Genomic DNA, 22,152 nt, shown 5'->3' on the forward strand with positions numbered 1-22,152 from the left:
ATATTCAGGTGACAAACTGGGAGTCCCCTCTGTTGGTCTCTGTCCTTCCTAAGAAGGTAGACACAATGTTCTGAATCCAGAGCTCCCCTGGTTTTGATAGGCCCCAGTTGCCTCATCACTCCTTGGTGGTGGAATTTGTGCTCAAAAGAGCCAGAAGTTCTAGAGACTATGCTTTGGTGCCCCCTGGCAGAAAAGCTAGAACCCTGAATTCTTTTGGGCAGAAGATATCAGGTCTCTGTGTTCATTTCCTGTATTCAATCTTACCAGATCTATATGAGCCTATACTTACGGAACTTAGTGTGTAATATGTCCGATTTGGCAGATTCTCTTCCACAGATGCAGACTGAATCCCTTCGCCAGTTGATCTAGCAGCAGATGGCATGTTGGAAGCTCTTGGCCAGGGATAACTATGACACATTATGTTTAATGTTTAAGAGTATTCTCATATTTGTTTAGATCCAGGATCTCTGCCCAGAGTATAGTGATGCACAAACTGTCGTAGATGCGTGTTTCTGATTTGGACCCGGCAGTCCAGCAGAGATTGGTGGATCCCACTTACCATAGCCAAGGTGGAGGAGGTCGCAAGAAACACACACCATAGATGCTGTCTTCCAACATATATTTTCTGCACCTTCCTCCTCATCCATGAGATTTTTGGGCAAGTGGAAGAGGGGTCCCTACTACTCTGAGACGTAGGTATGCTCCTTCATCTTGCCAGCCTCAGCAGACTTAGCCCCAGCATGCTCATTCTCATCAACAGCATATGCCCAAGGCCCAACAAGCACCCCAGTCAAAGCAGGGGGTGAGATTTTCACAGAGCATATTTGCAGTAAAAGTGACTGTCCTGGATGACATGCTGTTTGGGGTAGGCTGAATTTTTTCCAGGAAAGCTGGCCCCTTGTAACCTCCAACTGGTGGATTCTTTAAATAGTCCGTCTAAGTTATACCTTGCATTAGTGGCAGAGACCGCCAAATTGCCCACTGACAGTGTCTCACATCAGCTCTTAGCACAAGCAGGTATTTGCAGAGGAACTCTCTGCCCTTCTAAAGGCTCATGCAGTCGAACCCATTGCATCATGGATGAAGGGCAGGGATTCTGTTCCAGATACTTCCTTGTGCCCAAGAAAATGGGGGATGCGTCCTGGTCAAAGAAAATTCGGGATGGTTTCCCTTGGCACCCTTCTCCCCATGATTCAGGAAAACGACTGGCTGTGCTCCCTGGACTTAAAGGATGCTTACACTCATCCCGATATTTCCAGGTCATGGAAGTATCTTCAGTTTCAACTGGGGACACATCACTTCCAGTACCATGTGTTGCCTTATGACCTCACATCGGCTCCCAGGGTTTTCATCAAGTGTCTTGCAGTAGTCTGTGTCGCTATGCAGTCTGGGAGTCCATCAGGGGCATTTTCGAAAGAGAAGGGCGCCCATCTTCCGACACAAAACGGAAGATGGGCGTCTTTCTCTCAGGGTCACCCAAATCGGCATAATCGAAAGCTGATTTTGGGCGCCCTCAACTGCAGTCCATCGCGGGGACGACCAAAGTTCACGGGGGCGTGTCGGAGGCGTAGCAAAGGCGGGACTGAGGCGTGCTTAAGAGATGGGCATCCTCAGCTGATAATGGAAAAAAGAAGGGCATCCCTGATGAGTATTTGGTCGACTTGGTCCATTTTGTTTTCACGACTAAGCCTCAAAAAGGTGCCCAAACTGACCAGATGACCTGGGAGCAATTTGTGAAGTCCACTGCAGTGCCCCCCTAGGGTGCCTGGTTAATGTCCTGGCATGTGAGGGGGACCAGTGCACTACGAATGCTGGCTCTTCCCACGACCAAATGCCTTGGATTTGGTCGTTTTTGAGATGGGCATCCTTGGTTTCCATTATCGCCGAAAACCGGGGTCGACCATCTCTAAGGTCGACCTAAATATTGAGATTTGAGCATCCCCGACCGTATTATCGAAATGAAAAATGGACGCCTATCTTGTTTTGTTAATAGTGGTTTCCCTGCCCCTTCACGGGGCCGTCCTATTGGACGCCCTCAGGAAAACTTGGGTGCCCTGTTCGATAATGCCCCTCCATGTGTTTCTCCATCTGGATGATTGGCTGGTGTAGAGCATCTTGAAGGATGATGCTCAGGAGTCTGTGCAGAGAGCTGTTCAGGTGTTAGAGCTACTAGAGTTCATTTTAAACTACCCCAAGTCCATCCCTTTCAACAATTGGAGTTCATAGTTCTGCTAGACATGCAGCAGGTGCAGGCTTTTCTGTCTGTGCTGAGGGCAGACACTCTTGTCGCTCTTGCCACTAGAATCTGAGCCAGCCAGCAGGTCATAGCTCAGCAGATGTTGAGGCTGTTAGGCCACATGGCCTCCACCATCCATGGCATGTCTTCACATGAGAACTGCCCAATGGACCCTAGTTTCCCAATGGTTTCAAGCCTCTGGAAACAGTGGATGTCATCCAAGTAACACCAGAGTTGGTTCAGTCTCTGCTTTGGTGGACAGTTCGATCCAGTTTGACTGTGGGACTTCCATTCCAACTTCCTCAGTCCCAGAGAGTGCTGACTATGGATGCATCTCACTTAGATGGGCTTCACACTCAAGGAGCTTGGTCAGCCCTGGAGACTGATCTGTACATCAATTTCTGGAGCTTTGGGCAATCTGGAATGCTCTAAAGGCTTTCAGAGATTGGCTGTTCAACTAAATTGTACTCATTAAAACAGACAATCAAATTGCAATGTGCAATACCAACAGTCGGGAGGGTGGTGTACCAGATCACGCTCGCTGTGTCAGGAGGCTGTCCATTTGTGGCACTGGGCCTTCCAGCATGGAATGCTCCTCAAGGCCACTTACCTGGCGGACAAATACAACAGCCTGGCCGACAGATTGAGCAGGATCATGCAACCACACGAGTCGTCCCTCAGCATGGGCGTTGCCCACGGGATCTTCCTAGTGTGGGGCACCCCCTTGGTAGATTTCTTATGTTTCTCACTCTAGATCTCTCACTCAGTTCAAACCACAGAGTTCCTCAGTACTGTTCCGGGCTCACGACAGACTAGCGTTGGATGCCTTCCTCCTTCATTGGGGAATGGTCTTCTGTAGACATATCCTCCCATCTTGGGGAAGACTTTGTTGAAACTCAAGCGAGGAACCATGTTCCTGATCACTCCATACTGCCCCAGGCAGATCTGCTTCCCTCGTCTTCTAGAGGTCTTCCATAGAACCTTGGAGTGTTTCCCGACCCTCATCACGCAGAATGAGGGATCTCTTCTACATTCCATCCTCTAGTCTCTGGCCCTCATGAACTGCATGCTGAAAGAATTTGCTTCCTTTCATCTTCCTGAGGGTGTCTCTAAGGTCTTGCTGCCTTCCAGGGCAAGGCCCTAGATTCCCTTTCTTGCCCTACACAAACCTTACTTGAATACCTTTCTCTCTGAGTCTAGTCTCAAGACCAACTCTGTAAGGGTTCACCTCAGTGCAATTAGTGCTTACCATCACTGTGTGGAAGGTAAGCCCATCTCTGGATAACCTTGTTGTTTGTTTAATGAGAGGATTGCTTTTGACAGATCTCCCCTATCAAGCCTTCACCTGTTTTGTGGAATTTCAAAGTTGTCCTCAACCAGCTGATGAAAGCTCCTTTTGAGCCACTTGATTCCTGTCATCTGAAGTACTTGACGTGGAAGGTCTTGTTTTTCGTGGATGTTACTTCAGCTCACAGGGTTACTGAGCTTCAGGCTCTAATGGTGGATCCTCCTTACACTGCGTTTCATCACAACAAAGTAGTTCCTGTAGGCACCCTAAGTTCCTGCTAAGGTTGTGTTGGAGTTCTATCTGAACCAGTTGATTATCCTTCCAACATTTTTTCCCAGACCTCATGCCCATCCTGGCGAAAGCACACTACACACCTTGCACTGCAAGTGAGCATTGGCCCTTTACTTGGAACAGACCAGGCCCTAGACAGCGCACCCAGCTTTTTGTTACTTTTTATCCCAACAGGATGGGAGTTACTATCAGGAAACACACCATTTTCAATTGGCTGGCATTCACTTATGCCCAAGCTGGGCTGATTCTTGAGAGTTATGTCAAGGCTCATAATGTCGGAGAGAGTGGTGGATACTTGGAATGCCCTCCTGCGGGAGGTGGTGGAGATGAAAACGGTAACGGAATTCAAACATGAGTGGGATAAACATAAAGGAATTCTGTTGAGAAGTAATGGATCCTCAGAAGCTTAGCGGAGATTGGGTGGCAGAGCCAGTGGTGGGAGGCGGGGCTAGTGTTGGGCAGACTTCTACAGTCTGTGCCCTGAAAATGGCAGATACAAATCAAGGTAAGGTATACACAAAAAGTAGCACATATGAGCTTATCTTGTTGGGCAGACTGGATGGACCGTGCAGGTCTTTTTCTGCCGTCGTCTACTATGTTACTATGTCAGAGCCATGGTGTCGTCGGTAATCCACTTGAGGTCAGCCTCCATTGAAGGAATATGCAAGGCTGCAACATGATCTTAAGTTCACACATTTACATCTCATTACTGCCTTGAGCAGCATACTTGACGTGATAGTCGGTTTGGACAGACAGTGCCTCAGAATTTGTTTGGGGTCTGTTCCAGGCTGCACTCTCACATAGTATGTATATAGTTTCAGGTTAATTCGTATTTCGACCTCATGATTGCGTGGTCAAATTGACCAATGGTGGTTGTTTTCATTGAGCCTGGGGATTCCCACATGTGAGAATATGGCCTGCTTGTTCTCAGAGAAAATGAAGACACTTACCTGTAACAGATATTCTTTGAGGACAGCAGGCCATTCATTCTCATATACCCTCCCTCCTTCCCTTGGAGTTGATTCCATGCTGTAGTGTTGTACTACTGGTCTTATGCTCTCACGGCAGGCGGGAAGGCACTTGTGTATGTGCAGTGGGGACACTGCGCTTGCTTTTAAAGCAATGTTAGATTTTTTAATTACCCTCACCGGGCGACGTGAAAATGAATGGCCTGCTGTCCTCTGAGAATACCTGCTTTGTAATGTAACTATGTAAATCTATATTCTGACTTTATGTTGAATATTATTTACAGTTCCAGTCACCCAATTGCACAATATATACTGGAACTGGAAGAGATGTAGACAATGGCAACAAAAAATAATAATGAGAATAGAATGGCTTCCTTGTGAAAAAAGGCTGCACAAATTAGGTCACTTTAACTTGGAGGAAAGATAATTGAGAGGCTAGGATAGAGCTTTATCAAATCATGAGTGGAATCAAATAGGTAAATAGGGAAGTCAAAGTGGCTAACATAATTGGGATTGAGAAGATTCTGTAGGAAAGATCAATAAAAATTTTAAACCAGGGAATGGAAAAGAGGGATATTTGATCAGATGAGAATGAAATCAATGAGAATGCATAGTCCCCCAGCCTCCCAGCCTCAGCAGTGAACTGCAGCTGCTCTAGCTGTAATGCCTTTCGGCACAGTGGCAAAATGGCTGCTATTCCTGCCAAACCTATCGAGACCATGAGTCCTGTGGCTGAGGCAGAAGCCGCTGCAGGAGCCCCCTGGTCCGCCCCCCCCCCCCCCCCCAAGGTTCCCTGGGGCATTTCCAAAGTCAGAAAAAGCTCATTGCAAGTGGAACAAAGGGAACAGGTGGCTGTGCTCAATGGCCAGCTCCCACAGGCACTGCAGTGCCTGCTGGTAAACATACTCATACAAATGGCCAGTGTGCACAAGCCTGCCTCAGTCTTTTTACTTTTTTCATCATAACAGCGTGTTGGAAAAATATTATGCACAGGAGGTCAAAAGTGTTTGCTCATCCATCTAGGGACAAAATAACTTTTTGGAAACTTAACAGAACAGGCCCAAATTTGGCACAGGGGGAAAACAGCACTGACTAACTTATCACAGCCCTGAAGCTTTTGGGCATCTTGAGTTATACTGTAGCGCTGTTTAGGCGTGTTTGTGGTAAAGCAAACTCTGCTGTGTTGTATTTTGACTTGAGAAGCTTCATTCATTCATTCATTCATTCATGACATGTATACCCCACATTAGCCTGAAATAGACTCAACTTCAATGTGGCTTACAAACAAACAATAAAGTGAATAAAACATAATAATGTACAGAATATAACACAAATTACAATAAGGTCAAGAAGCAAGTTATTACATGTGCAGTAAGTAACCAGGGATTTAGACTATCTCAAGGACAAACAAATTAAGGGTGGCTATGTGAGAGCATAGTTAGGCAGGACTTGATGGGAAACGAGATTAAGAAAAAGGTGTGGGTAAAATTCAAATAGAGTTCTTTGTATTCAGGCCAGACTGAAGAAATGTGTTTTTAGAAGACTTCACATGAGCACAAGCCACTAACTTATGTTGAGGGTACTGTTGATTGATATTTGCAACCTCATATGCAATCTCTATATTGACCAAAAATACTAGGACTAGGGGCATGCGATGAAGCTACAATGTAGTAAATTTAAAACAAATCAGAGAAACTTTTTCTTCACTTAATGTGTAATTACACTCTGGAATTCGTTGCCAGAGAATGTGGTAAAGGCAGTTAGCTTAGCGGAGTTTAAACAATGTTTGGACGGCTTCCTAAAGGAAAAGTCCATAGACCGTTATTAAATGGACTTGGGGAAAATCCACTATTCCTGTGATAAACAGTATAAAATATTTTGCACTTTTTTGGGATCTTGCCAGGTATTTGTGATCTGGATTGGCCACTGTTGGAAACAGGATGCTGGGCTTGATGGATCTTTGATCTTTCCCAGTATGGCAATACTTATGTACTTATGACTATGACTAGCAGATAGCAGACAGGTGCTGCATGAAATTTCTGATGTTCCCTTCTAAACTCTGTTATAACATTTAGTCAAATAAAGTGTGTATACATTTTGACCTTTTTCTTCTGACTTTTTTTTGTGGGATTGGCGTTACATGTAAAACATTTTCTTTTAAATTTCTTGAAAGTGACATCTAATGGTTTGATATTTTATCACACCCAATTTCTTTTTAGTATTAATCTTTTCCAGACCAAAAGAATGTTTAGGATTCACTCCAGCCAAATGGCCCCTTCTTCTCCCTTCCAGGTCAGGGAGAGAGAGACCAGAGGCAAGAGAGATAGAAAAAAATGTGCACACGTACAAATAAACATGTTAGAGAGGTTAGAAAGAATTCCATTAGATATGCTCCACATGCTTTCCCCACTGGTTGTATTATACTGTAAGAGTGAATTGTGTTTTGATAACTAATTAATAATTCTTGTTTTTATTTCATTTTTATTTAGGCACCACGCACAGAAGCACAGATAATTCTTGGTTCTCTTGTTTGTTTTCCAAATATATACCAGGAAATGTCTTTACTTCAGTCAGTACCTGGCAGAGATGAGATCATCACAGGAAATGAAGACATCAAAGTATGATAAACATTCAAGTCACAAGTATCATTAACTTCTTTTTCGTGTTCAGTTGCTACAGTTGAATACCTGTATGCCCATAAATGTTTGCCATTGATTAAAAAAAAATGAAAGCATATTTTAATCTAGTTCAGGCAGAGATCTTTTCCCCACTGCCCTTTTTTTTTTTAAACCGGAAAGTCCCAACTCTGTCAGTCCTTTTGACTAACGTTGACGTATGGGGTATGTGTTGGCTGAGTTGGGACCTCTGGTTCTAGGTAGATATGTAAAATTGTTATAGGCTCCAGATTAAAATATATTGATGATTAAAATACAACTGTAAAAGAATTACTCAAACATTGAAATTAAATATTATGCTGAGTATCATTTGTTTCTATGAACTGTAGTGTTTTATGAACTTGACCATTAGTTATTAAAAACATGTTTTGAAATGATTTTGTTTTTGTAGTGTTACTTAATAAATATATTACTAAAGAATGCCCGTGATGAGCCAAGTGAATCTGCAAGGTGAGTTATTTTTTTCTCTTCCATTTGTATTGTCAACTTTTCATGAGCATTTACTGTATTTAATATGTATGCAGAACAAGAAATATTACTCCTGCCTTTATATGATTTCTATATATGCTGAACTTATTGACAGGAATCTCTGCAGAATCATTCTGTTTCTATACAATTTTAGGGCTCAAGTCATTCAGTTTATTTTGACTTGAGGTTGAATTGGGGATATGCCAAAAGTCAGCTATTATATAAATGGATATTCTGTTGAAAATAGTATTCAGGGCTTACAGTAGGATTGGGGGGAGAGTTTGGGATTTAGCTTACACTTTTTTCTGTTGGGTTACATTTAGATATAGTAGGTATTTTCTTGTTCCCAAAGTCTTATGGACTTTGCACTTGAGGCAATGAAGGGTTAAAAGACTTGCCCAAGATCACATGGAGCTGCATAAAAATGGTGTATCTTATGTACTCCATGATGCTCACTGACTTTTAGACGAATAAGTTCATAAGTAATGCCATACTGGGAAAAGACCAAAGGTCCATCGAGCCCAGCATCCTATCCCCGACAGCGGCCAATCCAGGTCAAGGGCACCTGGCAAGCTACCCAAACGTACAAACATTTTTATACAAGTTATTCCCGAAATTGTGGATTTTTCCGAAGTCCATTTAGTAGCGGTCTATGGACTTGTCCTTTAGGAAACCGTCCAACCCCTTTTTAAACTCTGCCAAGCTAACCGCCTTCACTACGTTCTCTGGCAACGAATTCCAGAGTTTAAGTATGTGTTGGGTGAAGAAAAAGTTTCTCCTATTTGTTTTAAATTTACTACACCGTAGTTTCATCGCATGCCCCCTAATCCTAGTATTTTTGGAAAGCGTGAACAGACGCTTCACATCCACCTGTTCCACTTCACTCATTATTTTATATACCTCTATCATGTCTCCCCTCAGCCGTCTCTTCTCCAAGCTGAAAAGTCCTAGCCTCCTTAGTCTTTCTTCATAGGGAAGTCGTCCCATCCCCGCTATCATTTTAGTCGCCCTTTGCTGCACCTTTTCCAGTTCTACTATATCTTTCTTGAGATACAAACATGCAATTCATTTGTCTCTAGAAGCCTTGGGACCCTAATATATTTACTTTCACTCTGGCCTGGAGTAAATAGCTCTGAAGGCTACTATTGGTGTGCAACTCTCAATTTCTATGAGCATTTTTTTTATACCAAGGACCCTGTTTACTAAGCTGCATTAATGTTTTTAGCATGTGCTAAAAGTAGCGCATGCTAAATGCTAGAGTCACCCACATATTCCTTTGGGTGACTTAGCATTTAGCGCGTGCTAGTCAGCGTGTGCTAAAAACGCTAACTCGCCCTTAGCGCTGCGTAGTAAACAGAGCACTATTAGTTTTCCTGGGTTTCTTGCTATATATAATCTTATGAATCCTAAATTATAGATGAGACAACATTTACACTTGTCTTCTAAAATAGTCATATTTTTGTTTTTTAAGGATCAGCACCAGTCTTTCATGTTGGTTTAGCAGTGTTTATCTTTAAAAAATTGCTTTTCTGGGAGGACAGTGCTAAAGAGTTAGAAGGAAAAGATTAATTTTTTGTGGATAGCATAAAGATTTGCAATAGAGTGGACACCCTTGAAGAAGTAGACAACATGAAAAGTGGTCTTCAAAAATTAGAAGAATGATCTAATGGTTGGCAGTTAAAAATTTAATACAAAGAAGTGCAGAGTGATGCACTTGAGGTGAAGAAATCCAAAGGAGATTTATGTGATAGGGGGCGAGAGGCTGACCAGGAGTGAGACCTTGGTGTGATAGTGTCTGAGGATCTCAAGATGGCAAAACAGTGGGATAAGGTGGTGTCCAGAGCCTGATAAATATGAGGCTGCATAGAGAGAGGCATTACCAGCCTGTACAGGTTGCTGGTGAGGCCTCACTTGGAGTATTGTATTCAGTTTTGGAGGCCATATCTCACTAAGGACATAAAGACTTGAAGCAGTTCAAAGGAAGGTGACAAAAATGGTATAAGGTTTGTGTCAAAAGACATATGACAAGTTTAAATGCTTGAAAGGTATTAATGTACAAAGAGATCATTTTCAGAGATGGGGAAGCAATAGAATTGGAGGACATGAATTGAAGTTGCAGGATGGTAGACTTAGGAGTTACATCAGGAAATAGTTTTTCATGGAGAGGTTGGTGGATGCCTGGAATACCCTCTCTGTGAAGGTGGTGAGAATAAAAATAGTGACAATTTAAAAAATGCTTGGGAAGAACACAGAAGACTGAATCAAAGCAAACCTTAAATGACCTTCACACTTTAAACAGGCATAGAGGGCTGTAACCTACACAGAGCTGCAAGTAATTTCAACTGCATAGCTAACCCCTACTTTGTGATGCAGTACTTTGTTGTTGTTGCTGTCTGCTCTTTGTATATATGTTTTCTCTCTATTTTCTTTTCAGTTTTCCTGTTTACATGAACTCCTTCCTCTTAGAGTGTACACCACTTTGATTTCACTAGAAAGCAAATATCCAGTAAACTACAACTCCGGTCCCTGTGTTGGGCACACTAAGTTAAACAGCCAGATTTTTATCTGCAATCATTTACTATGTTACCACATGGGTTTGTTTTTTGCATACTACAAACAGTAATGAATCCTACTGCTATGCCAGGAAATGTGGAGCATGACCTCAGTCTCTCAAATAAACTGCTAATATTAACTGTAATACATTCGTAGTGCTAAAAAGAGCCAACTTATCATGCACTTATGCCATGGAGGTATTTAAATGTCTCGGTCATAATCTCCCCTATCTCACCTTCTGTTGACCATTTTAGTAGCCATCCTTTGGACCAACTCCATTATGTTTATATCTCTTTGAAGGTGCTCTCTCCAGAACTGTACATAGCACTCTAAATTTGGGCTCACCAGACTTATACAGTGGCTTTATCACCTTCTTTTTCCAGCTGTCATCCTTTCAACGTACCTTTTCTATCTGTTTGGCTAAGTTATGAGCACCACATACGATTACATCCAAGTTCCATTTCTCTTACTTGCACGGAAATACTTCACCCTGGCCACCTTAAGATCAGCATTTGCGTTCACACCTAAATACTGTTCCCTTGGGTTTTTGTAGCCTAAATAAATGACCCTGCGTTTTTAAATATTAAATCTTAGCTGCCAAGTCCTGGACCATTCTTCAAGCTTTGCTAGATCCCTCCTCATGTTATCCACACCATCAGGGCTTTCTACTGTATTGCAGATTTTGGTATCATCTGCAAAGAGGCAAACTTTCTATGTTTCTTAAGTGCTCATGGATATATTCCATCCAGCCCAATCGCTCTGTCCATCTGTAGTTTAGCTATCTAGCTAACTCCTCATGAACACAGTCCTCTGAATGTTATTCAAAGTCTACCACACTGCCATTTCTATTTCAGAGCACTGAGACCACTATAACAGCAGTTCTTAGTGAAATTCATTCTCATCTAGACGAACACAAGATATCTGCAGTGTTTGATTTGGTCGACCATAATTTGTTACTCAGCTGTCCTCTTTAGGCTTCTCTGGAACAGTGCTGTCTTGGTGTACTTCCTTTTTTACTAAGCGCTCTTTTTAGGTTTCATTTGCATCATCAACTGCCTCTCCCTGTCCTTTGCTCTATGGTGTTTCCCAGGGGTCTATTCTTTCAAATTTGTTTTTAAGTCCCCTTGCTTCTATGATCCAAGCTTCAAGTATATCTTGCCATTTCTATGCTGAGGACATTCTATTTTTTATGTAAATCCATTTGACATAGCTATTTGCTCACTCCAAGATTGTTGTGAATGATTGTGAGTTGGTTAAGTGATCATAAATTAGTTTTAAACTAGGAAAAGACTGTAGCCTGCTGGTTTAGTGCAGGCTTGACCATTCCTGACTCTCCTTTTGCTCTGTTTGGTATCCAAACACACCCAGTAAATCCATTCCACAATCCTGGAGTTATCTTGGACTCCTATATCACTTTCTCCCCACAAATTGCTAGTTTATGTAAGTCCAGTTTTTACGTTGTTCACCAATTGCACTCTATTCACAGATTCTTTGACCAACCCACTTTTCATACCCTTGTTCTGTTGTTACTCATTACTCATCTTGATTGTTGTAATATCATCTATCTTGGTAGCTGTTGTTTAAATCTGAAAAGGCTTCAGTTGCTACAGGACACAGTGATTAAACTCGTCATGCTGTTAAATTTGATCATGTTTCTCCTCTGTTTCAAAAATTCCACTGGTTACCAATAGAACAGCGTATCATTTTTAAATTGCTTATTCTCACTTTTAAAGCCTTTCGGGGTGATCTTCCAGAGTGTCTCACAACATTAACTATTCCCTAGTCTCCTATTTGTCTTGTCTTCTCTGCTCTATCAGTAACTACCATCTAGTCCTCCCTATCCCAAAGGCCACTCAGTTTGAACATACACGTCACTGCTTTCTTTTTCACTGCTCCCTTTTATTGGAATGCTCTTCCTGTTCCTTTCTGGGCCGAATCGTTTTTTAAACTGTTTAAGGTAGCTTTGAAAATGCACCTTTTTAAGCAGGCATTTTCTCTGGAATAATCACTAAGAAGTATCAGGCTCATTGTCACCATCCTGTTTTGCCTTTTTTCTCTGCTCTCCCAACCTCCCCCTTTCCCCCGCTCTCTAGTTCTGCGGTGAGTGCTCTGACTTGATTGCTTTACTCTCTTTCGTATCTCAAATGATGTAGTTTCTTTCCTACTATTTTGGATTTCAATTTAATTTGTAAACCGCTCAGTTCTGCGAGTTAACTTGGGCGGTATATCAAGTTTTAATAAACTGTAAACTATTTTTGTTTGTCTTCTATAGTCCTATCCTGGCCCTTCAAATGTGAACACAAAATAGAAATATTTGTTAAGCAATCCCACCTTATCCTTATCAGCTTCTACATATTCCTCCCCTTCACCCTTGAGTATCACAATGACACTTTTATACTTCCTCCTATCAGTAAAGTATCTAAAAAAATGTTGAATCTGTCCAGCCACGATCAGGGCACAAACCATAGAAGTCTGCCCAGCACTGGTGTTGCCATCTAATTACCACTAAGCTTTTTTGGTTCCATGCTTTCTATACAGGATTCCTTTGTGTTTATCCCACAAATTTTTGAATTCCGTTACCGTTTTCATCTCCACCACCTCCCATGGGAGGGCAATCCAGGTACGTGCTACCCTGTTCGTGAAGAAGTACTTTCTGATATTATTCCTGAGCCAGCCCCCCCACAACCTCAATTCATGTCCTTTAGTCCTACCATTCTCCTGTCTCTGGAAAAGGTTTGTTTGTAAATCCATATCTTTCAAATATTTGAATGTCTGTATTGTATCTCCCCTGTCTCTCCTTTCCTCCAGCGTTTACATGTTCAGGTCCTCAAGTCTCTCCTAATACATCTTGCAATGCAAACCCCATACCATTTTTGTCACTTTCTCTGAATCGCTTCAAGTCTTTTTACATCACCTGTCTTCCTCTTTCTGTGATCTCTTGCAGTTTATGAAGGCTAACCTCTTTTTCCTTACCTTTTCAGCTACTATTTTTGAGAACCAAATCGGCCTTCTTTTTCTCTTACTTCTATTTACTTTTCTTACAAAAAGGTTTGCTGCTCTTAAAAGAACTGCTTTAAGTTTTCCCCTTCTTTCCTGCTTCTCCCAGATGTTCCCATCTAGCTAACAACTACTTGAGGCATTCCCCCATCAGAACAAAGGTAGTTTTTTTTTAAGTCTGGAACCTTTGAGTGAGCCTTCTTTATGCCAGTCTTAATATTGAAGCACATCAGCTGGTGATCACTGGATGCCAAATGATCACCTGCTATAACATCAGAAATACTCTCCCTGTTTGTAGGCATTAAGTTTGCAAATTTCTTTATTACTTGATACACCGCTAAAGGGTGATGACCATCAAAGTAGTTTACAAATTTTAAAAAAATAGATAGAGAAGAGAGTTAGGAAGAAGGAACCACAATATTCATAGGAAAGAGAAGAAATAAGGAGGAAGGCAATGGAGAAGGGCTGATAGTCCTCTAAGGAAAGGGAAGGGGTGGCAGGGTTTTCCAATAGTCTGTCTCTCAGTCTCCTGCTTCAAAATACAGGATTGACATGGCTGCCCATTATTCAAGTCGAGGACCCATATAGTTGTTTGAAAAAATAGGTTTTTAGGGCAGACTTATACTCGGAGTAGGATTGTGTACTATGGAGAGTAATGGGGAGGGAATTCCAAAGAACAGGGCCAGATACAGAAAACATGGTGTTTCTAAAAGTAGTTAATGGCACCTTGCAAGGTGTGAGGATGTTGAGAAGGTGTTGTGTGGCAGATTGGAGTTCCCGAGTAGGATAATAAGGCAGCAAGTATTGAGATAGAATGGGAGGCTGATTGTGAATCAGGGCTATGATTTTAATGCATGTTTGTACAGGCAACCAATGTTCCTGACATAGGAGGGGGGGGGGGTTACATGGTCATATTTCCCCCCACCCAAAATTAGTTTAACTGCTATGCTCTGTATTAGTTGTAACCATTGTAATTCTCTTTGGCATATGCCATTGAGTACTGCGTTGCAGTAGTCAATACTAATCATAGCAAACACGTGAGTTAAGATGCGGATTGCATCCATTTCTAAAAGTGGGTTCCATTACCAAATGCTGGAACAGTTCCCTGTAGAGAATCTAGGATCTCCCTACTTCTAGATGACACCACAAAAGTATAGCCCAGTCAACATCTGGCACGTTAAATCACTTCCCTTTTTGGAGCTATATTTTGAATGCCTTCAATTAGGTTTCTGTCCACTTCTGCCTGTGATCTAGGCCTGTATATCACCCTACTTTAAACAGCAATTCAGTTCTTTCTTTCCAGATTAACCCACGGTGCCTCTTCCTTACTCTTTAAGTCTTGTAATTCTTATCTTTAACATATGACTCCACTCCTCATCCCATTCTTTCTACCCTTTCCTTCCCAAACAGATTAAAGCCCAGTATAACTATATCCCAGCAATGGTTCTCCATGAGCCACATCTTTGTGACTGCTACTAAATCCAAGTCATCCTCTTCTATCACAGCTTTTAGATTCAGAGTGTTATTTCCCATATTATGGGCATTATTATACACTACTTTCCAGATACGGCCCTTTTTTCCCATTTCTTTAAAGATATTTAAACCTTTGCTTTCTTGGGAGTTTTTACTTGGGTGCTTTGATCACCAAGTCCTAATGGTTATAGTTTAAAGTCCTCTTCAGTATGTTAGCCAGTCTGCTGCTGAAGACACTTCCTCTCTTCTTTGATAGATGGACACCATCTCTAATTAGCATCCCTTAGAAAGTCATTCCATGGTCCAGGAAGCTGAAACCTGGGGCGTACTGACCATACGGGCAATTAGGCAGTGCCTGAGGTCTCAGGGCAGTGGGGGGCCCAGTACTTCCCTCCCATGTGCCTGATATCCCTCTCTCCCCTGCGTCCCCAGGTCTGGGACCAGGATGTTCCCTTTCTCTCTCCTTCCTGCACTCCCGTCTCCGAATACTCCCCTTTCCTGCATGCAGGCAGAGGTACCAGCGGATACATTGGCTGTATGCCGCTGACACCAGAACTTCCTCTGCCGTGGCCTGCCCCCCCTTCTGACATAACTTCCTCCTTCCACAAGGGTGGACCTTAGCAGAAGGAAGCTCCGGCGTCAGTGACAGATGACCAGTTTAGCTACTGGTGGCCCCTGCCTGCATGGAGGAAAGGAGTTTTTGAGGTACCTGGAGGCTAAGCTGTACTTGCAGCTGCCAGACTAAAAGAAAAGGTCAGTGGCACTGCTTAAACGCAGGGGGAGAGGGAGTCAGCAGGACCTGGGACACAAGGAAGGAGATGGGGGGCCCAATGATTCTTATTGCCCTGGCCTGGATCACTGTCAGTCTACCGCTGGCTGAAACACTCTCAGTGACACCATCCATGCAGCCATGCATTTATTTCCAGGATGCGAGTTTCTCTGCCTTGGAGGCAAAGACAAAAGCTAAATAACCATAAGCTTTAAGAAGAAAAATCCTGAATCTGACTCTTGAGGTCCTGTAGATTCAGAGTCCAAGGGGGTGATGAATTGACTCCTGTTCATGCTCCAGCAGATTTCCTGTGAGCCCTTGTAGATCAGGTGTTTGTCCAAAGTCTCTATTCTGTGCAGCTGGTTACTCAGTCTCTGGGGAAGCTACCAGCCTGCGGCTGAATTTGACATTGTCAGTTCTTGGCACAAGGAACCACAGTTCACAGGTGTTTAGGAAAAATTAGTTTCTAACTCCTCAGAGAAAGAACCATACACCAGGCAATCTTCTTCTCTTCCCCTCTCTCATGCCCCACATTGGCATTCCTCTGGGTCAGATTACACACATGGACCACTCACAAACTGTGTACTTCCATTCCGCATAGTACCCATGATCATAACAATGGGGCCTTATGAGCTTCCAGCAAGCCTGATGATAGCAAACTCACCATGGTTCACAGATGTTCCCGGAGACTCTGTATCTGTAAGGCACACTCCTTCACACCTTCCCAGGAGATAAGTTGGATGGCTAGTGCACGTAAGCACACGTCCTTGGATGGTGATGTCCCACTGAACTTTCTTTCTGAGAAATTCCGAGAGAAGAGGACATTTCTCTGGTAGGTGAACGCTATTTTGCTTAGTTTTAAAAACTTTGTACCACAGCATTAACAGAATCTAGCAGGCACTGCAGGATCTAGTTTAGTATTAAAGGGGAATAAAAAGAGAGAGAGAGAGGGAAAAGCAAGCATGACTTAGTTTAGTATTAAGGCGGTAATAAAAAAAGAGAGAGAGAGAAAAGCAAGCATCATTAACTAGTTGCCTTGGAGGGGCATAATTGAACGGGGGCGCTCATCTATAAGGGCGCCCATCTCTAATGATGGCCCCGTAAAGTGGTGTACCTGACCGTATTATCGAAACAAGATGGGCGGCAGCCATCTTTCATTTCGATAATACGGTCGGGGCTGGCCAAATCTCAACATTTGGGCCGCCCTTAGAGATGGCCGCCATTGGTTTTCGCCGATAATGGAAACTAATGGCGGCCATCTCAAAACCGGCCAAATCCAAGCCATTTGGTTGTGGGAGGAGCCAGCATTTGTAGTGCACTGGTCCCTCTCACATTCCAGGACACCAACCGGGCACCCTAGGGGGCACTGCAGTGGACTTCAGAAATTGATCCCAGGTGCATAGCTCCCTTACCTTGTGTGCTGAGCCCCCCAAAACCCACTACCCACAACTGTACAACACTACCATAGCCCTTAAAGGGTAATGGGGGGGCACCTAGATGTGGGTACAGTGGATTTCGGGTGGGTTTTGGAGGGCTCACATTTACCACCACAATTGTAACAGGTGGGGGGGGGGGGGGTCTGGGTCCGCCTGCCTGAAGTGCACTGCAGTACCCACTAAAAACTGCTCCAGTGACCTGCATAGTGCTGTGATAGAGCTGGGTATGACATGTGAGGCCGGCATAGAGGCTGGCAAAAAAATGTTTTGAATTTTTTTTTGGGTGGGAGGGGGTTGGTGACCACTGAAGGGAGTAAGGGGAGGTGATCCCCGATTCCCTCCGGTGGTCATCTGGTCAGTTTGGGCACCTTTTCTAGGCTTGGTCGTGAACAAAAATGGACCAAGTAAAGTCGGCCAAATGCTCGTCAGGGCCGGCCGGCCTTTTTTCCATTATCAGCCAAGGCCAGCCATCTCTTAACCATGCCCCCGTCCCGCCTTCGGTACAGTGCCGACACGCCCCCTTGAACTTTGGCTGGCCCTGTGACGGAAAGCAGTTGAGGGCGCCCAAAATCGGCTTTCGATTATATCAATTTGGTCGGCCTTAGGAGAAGGCCAGCCATCTCCCGATTTGTGTCGGAAGATGGCCGCCCTTCTCCTTCAAAAATAAGCTGGATAGTGTACAAAATCCTTTTCCCATAGTTTTAAACTGAAATTTTCTCTAGAGGTAGAAACTAAACAGCCCAAAACTCTTGGTCTCATCCAGCGACCTCAATTAAGTGTTAATTAAGGTGTGGGGAAGTAGAATACTTGCATAGGTTGCTGAGTCTGCTTCAAAGGCCCCTTAGATTCAAAACTACATAAAGAGGAAAGGTCCCACTGAACTTTCTTTCTGAGAAGTTCCAAGAGAAGAGGACATTTCTCTGGTAAGTGAACGCTATTTTGCTTTGTACTTTGGGAACTTAAAGATTGGGGTTTAAAGGAGGAATTGTAGGTTAGTGTTAGGCAAAATAAAAATATAAAAAGCAAATTTTATCAACTAATCTCCATAGTCTTTTCCACTTAGTTTTAAAATCTTTGTACCACAGCATTGACAGAACCTAGCAGGCACTGCAGGATCTAGTTTAGTCTTCCCGACCACCCCTAGGGCAACTCTTCATTTATAGTCAGTTATTGTAATTAGGGTAACAAGCAAGGATGCTCTTACAGAGTTTTAAATACATTTCATTACCATCTAAGAAGGAAACACTAAATTAATCATACTATATAAACTAAAAGACACTTTTATATTAGGCTAATATCCTTAATACTGTAGCAAGTTTTAAATTATTGAAAAACTCAAAAACACTGAGATGGAGTCAGCAGTCCAGCAGCGAGAGGGATGCTATCCAGTCTTTTGCATTGAGTGTCACGTGTATGATTATCTCCCAGTTGGTGAGATGTCATATGTGTGTGCCCAATGCAAAGAACTCTTAGCTCTCAGGGAACATGTCCGTTCTCTTCAGGCTAGAGTAGCAGACTTGGTGGAGCTGAAGGAGACAGAGAGGTACATAGAGGAGACCTACAGGGATGTTGTAGAGAAGTCCCACCTCCAGTCTGGTAGCCCCTGTGCTACATTGGAGGAGGGAGATCTGCTAGAAGGAGAGCATCACCCTGGTGAAGTCGGAAGTACTCCTGTAGCCAGGACCTGCCCACCAGGGGATGTACTATCCTCTCGCACCAAGTATATGTCTCCAAGTGCTGACCGGGAGGGAAAGGTTAGGACAGCTGTTGTAGTTGATGATTCGATCATTAGGCATATAGATAGCTGGGTGGCTGGTGGATGTGAGGATCTCCTGGTGACTTGCCTGCCTAGTGCGAAGGTGGCGAACCTCACGCGTCACCTAGATAGGATTTTAGATAGTGCTGGGGAGGAGCCGGCTGTCTTGGTACATGTGGGTACCAGTGACATAGGAAAATGTGGGAGAGAGGTTCTGGAAGCCAAATTTAGACTCTTAGGTAGAAAGCTCAAATCCAGATCCTCTAGAGTGACATTTTCTGAAATGCTACCTGTTCCATACGCAGGGCGCAAGAGACAGGCAGAGCTCCAGAGTCTCAGTGCGTGGATGAGATGATAGTGCAGGGAGGAGGGTTTTAGATTTGTTAGGAACTGGGCAGCATTCTGGGTAAGGGGGAGCCTATTCTGAAAAGGTGGGCTCCACCTTAACCAGGGTGGGACCAGGCTGCTGTGATCGGCATTTAAAAAGGAGATAGAGCAGCTTTTAAACTAGAAACGGGGGGGGGGGGGGGGGGGGGGGACGACAGTCGCTCAAAAGCGCATGGTTTGGGATAAGGTATCTTTCAAAGATATCACCAAAACAGAGAAGATAGGGTATCCTGATAGTGATGTTGCAAAAGAGACCGTAGTAGATCAGGTGTCATAAAAATCAGACCAAAGATTGCAAATTAATACTGTCAGGTACTAAGCATGATGTAAATAGGAAGAACAAACATACTTTGAAATGGCTATATGTGAATGCCAGGAGCCTAAGAAATAAGATGGGAGAGTTAGAATATATTGCACTAAATGTAGATATAATAGGCATCTCTGAGACCTGGTGGAAGGAGGATAACCAGTGGGACACTTTCATACCGGGGTGCAAATTATATCGTAGTGATAGGGTGGATCGAATTGGTGGAGGGGTAGCATTGTATATTAAGGAGAGCCTTGAATCAAATAGATTGAAAATTCTTGGAATCACTTATTGGAATCACTGTGGATTGAAATTCCATGTATAAAGGGGAAAAGGATAGTGATAGGAGTGTACTACTGTCCGCCTGGCCAGGATGAACAGAGGGATGCGGAAATGTTAAAGGAAATTAGGGACGCAAAGAAACTGGGCAACACAATAATGGGTGATTTCAAGTACCCCGATATTGATTGGGTAAATGTAACATCGGGGCACGCTAGGGAGGTAAAATTCCTTGATGAAATCAAGGACAGCTTTATGGAGCAGCTGGTACAGGAGCCGATGGGAGAAGGAAAAATTTTAGACCTAGTCCTTAGTGGAGCACATGATCTGGTGCGGGAGGTAATGTTGCTGGGGCCTCTTGATAACAGTGATCATAATATGATCGGATTTGATATTAGCTTTGAAGTAAGTATACATAGGAAATCAAGTACGTTAGCGTTTAACTTTAAAAAAGGAGACTAAGATAAAATGAGAAGAACGGTGAAAAAAAACTTAGAGGAGCGACTGTGAGGGTCAAAAATTTACATCAGGCATGAATGCTGTTCAAAAGCACAATCCTGGAAGCCCAGGCCAAATATATTTCGCGTATTAAAAAAGGAGGACGGAAGACCAAATGACAGCCGGCGTGGTTAAAAAGTGAGGTGAAGGAAGCTAGAGTTAAAAGAAAATCCTTCAGAAAATTAAGGAACCTACTGAAAATAATAAGAAACAGAGTAAGGAATGTCAAGTCAAATGCAAAGCGCTGATAAGGAAGGCTAAGAGGGACTTCAAAAAAAAGATTGTGTTGGAGGCAAAAACACATAGTAAAACATTTTTTAGGTTTATTAAAAGCAGGAAGCTGGCAAAAGAATCGGTTGGACCGCTGCATGACCGAGGAGTGAAAGGGGCGATCAGGGAAGACAAAGCCGTAACGGAGAGATTAAATGAATTATTTGCTTCGGTCTTCACCAAGGAAGATTTGGGTGGGATACCGGTGCCGGAAATGGTAGTCGAAGCTGACGAGTCGGAGAAACTTACTGACTTCATGGTAAACCTGGAGGATGTAATGGGGCAGTTCAGCAAACTGAAGAGTAGCAAATCTCCTGGACCGGATGGTATTCATCCTAGAGTACTGATAGAACTGAAAAATGAGCTTGCGGAGCTATTGTTAGTAATATGCAATTTATCCTTAAAATCGAGCGTGGTACTGGAAGATTGGAGGGTGGCCAATGTAACACCGATTTTTAAAAAAGGTTCCAGAGGAGATGCGGGAAATTATAGACCGGTGAGTCTGACGTCAGTGCCGAGCAAAATGGTAGAGACTATTATAAAGAAGAAAATTACGGAGCATATTCAAAAGCATGGATTAATGAGACAAAGTCAACATGGATTTAGTGAAGGGAAATCTTGCCTCACCAATCTACTGCATTTCTTTGAAGGGGTGTACAAACATGTGGATAAAGGTGAGCCGGTTGATATTGTGTATCTGGATTTTCAGAAGGCGTTTGTCATGCAAGGTTCCACGTTAGGAGTCACAGGCCAAGAAAGGGATCTAGATGTCGTCATCGATGATACATTGAAACCTTCTCCTCAGTGTGCTGCTGCGGCTAAGAAAGCAAATAGAATGTTAGGTATTATTAGGAAAGGAATGGAAAACAAAAATGCCTTTATGTTGCTCCATGGTTTGACTGCACCTCGAATATTGTGTTCAATTCTGGTTACCGCATCTCAAAAAAGATATAGTGGAATTAGAAAAGGTGCAGAGAAGGGTGACGAAAATGAGAAGGGGGATGGGACGACTTCCCTATGAGGAAAGGCTAAAGCGGCTAGGGCTCTTCAGCATGGAGAAAAGGCAGATGATGGGAGATATGATAGAGGTCTATAAAATAATGAGTGGAGTTGAACGGGTAGATGTGAAGGGTCTGTTTACACTTTCCAAAAATACTAGGACTAGGGAGCATGGGATGAAGCTACAATGTAGTAAATTTAAAACGAATCGGAGAAAATGTTTCTTCACTCAACGTGTAATTAAACTCTGGAATTTGTTGCCAGAGAATGTGATAAAGGCGGTTAGCTTAGTGGAGTTTAAAAAAGGTTTGGACGGCTTCCTAAAGGAAAAGTCCATAGACCATTATTAAATGGACTTGAGAAAACTCCACTATTTCTGGGATAAGCAGTATAAAATGTTTTGTACATTTTTGGGATCTTGCCAGGTATTTGTGACCTGGATTGGCTACTGTTGGAAACAGGATGCTGGGCTTGATGGACCTTTGGTCTTTCCCAGTATGGC

General features: G+C 43.1%; 1 protein-coding gene across 1 annotated transcript in view; it reads left to right on the top strand.

Moving 5' to 3' along the window:
- RALGAPA2 (Ral GTPase activating protein catalytic alpha subunit 2) overlaps positions 1 to 22,152 on the top strand; it is an 898,249-nt gene that overhangs the window by 393,354 nt on the left and 482,743 nt on the right. The window contains 2 exon segments of the mRNA XM_030196220.1: positions 7,273 to 7,401; positions 7,850 to 7,908. Coding sequence (XP_030052080.1) covers positions 7,273 to 7,401; positions 7,850 to 7,908 — 188 coding nt within the window.

This window comes from Microcaecilia unicolor, chromosome 3 (genome assembly GCF_901765095.1).
Source record: "Microcaecilia unicolor chromosome 3, aMicUni1.1, whole genome shotgun sequence".
NCBI lineage: Eukaryota > Metazoa > Chordata > Amphibia > Gymnophiona > Siphonopidae > Microcaecilia > Microcaecilia unicolor.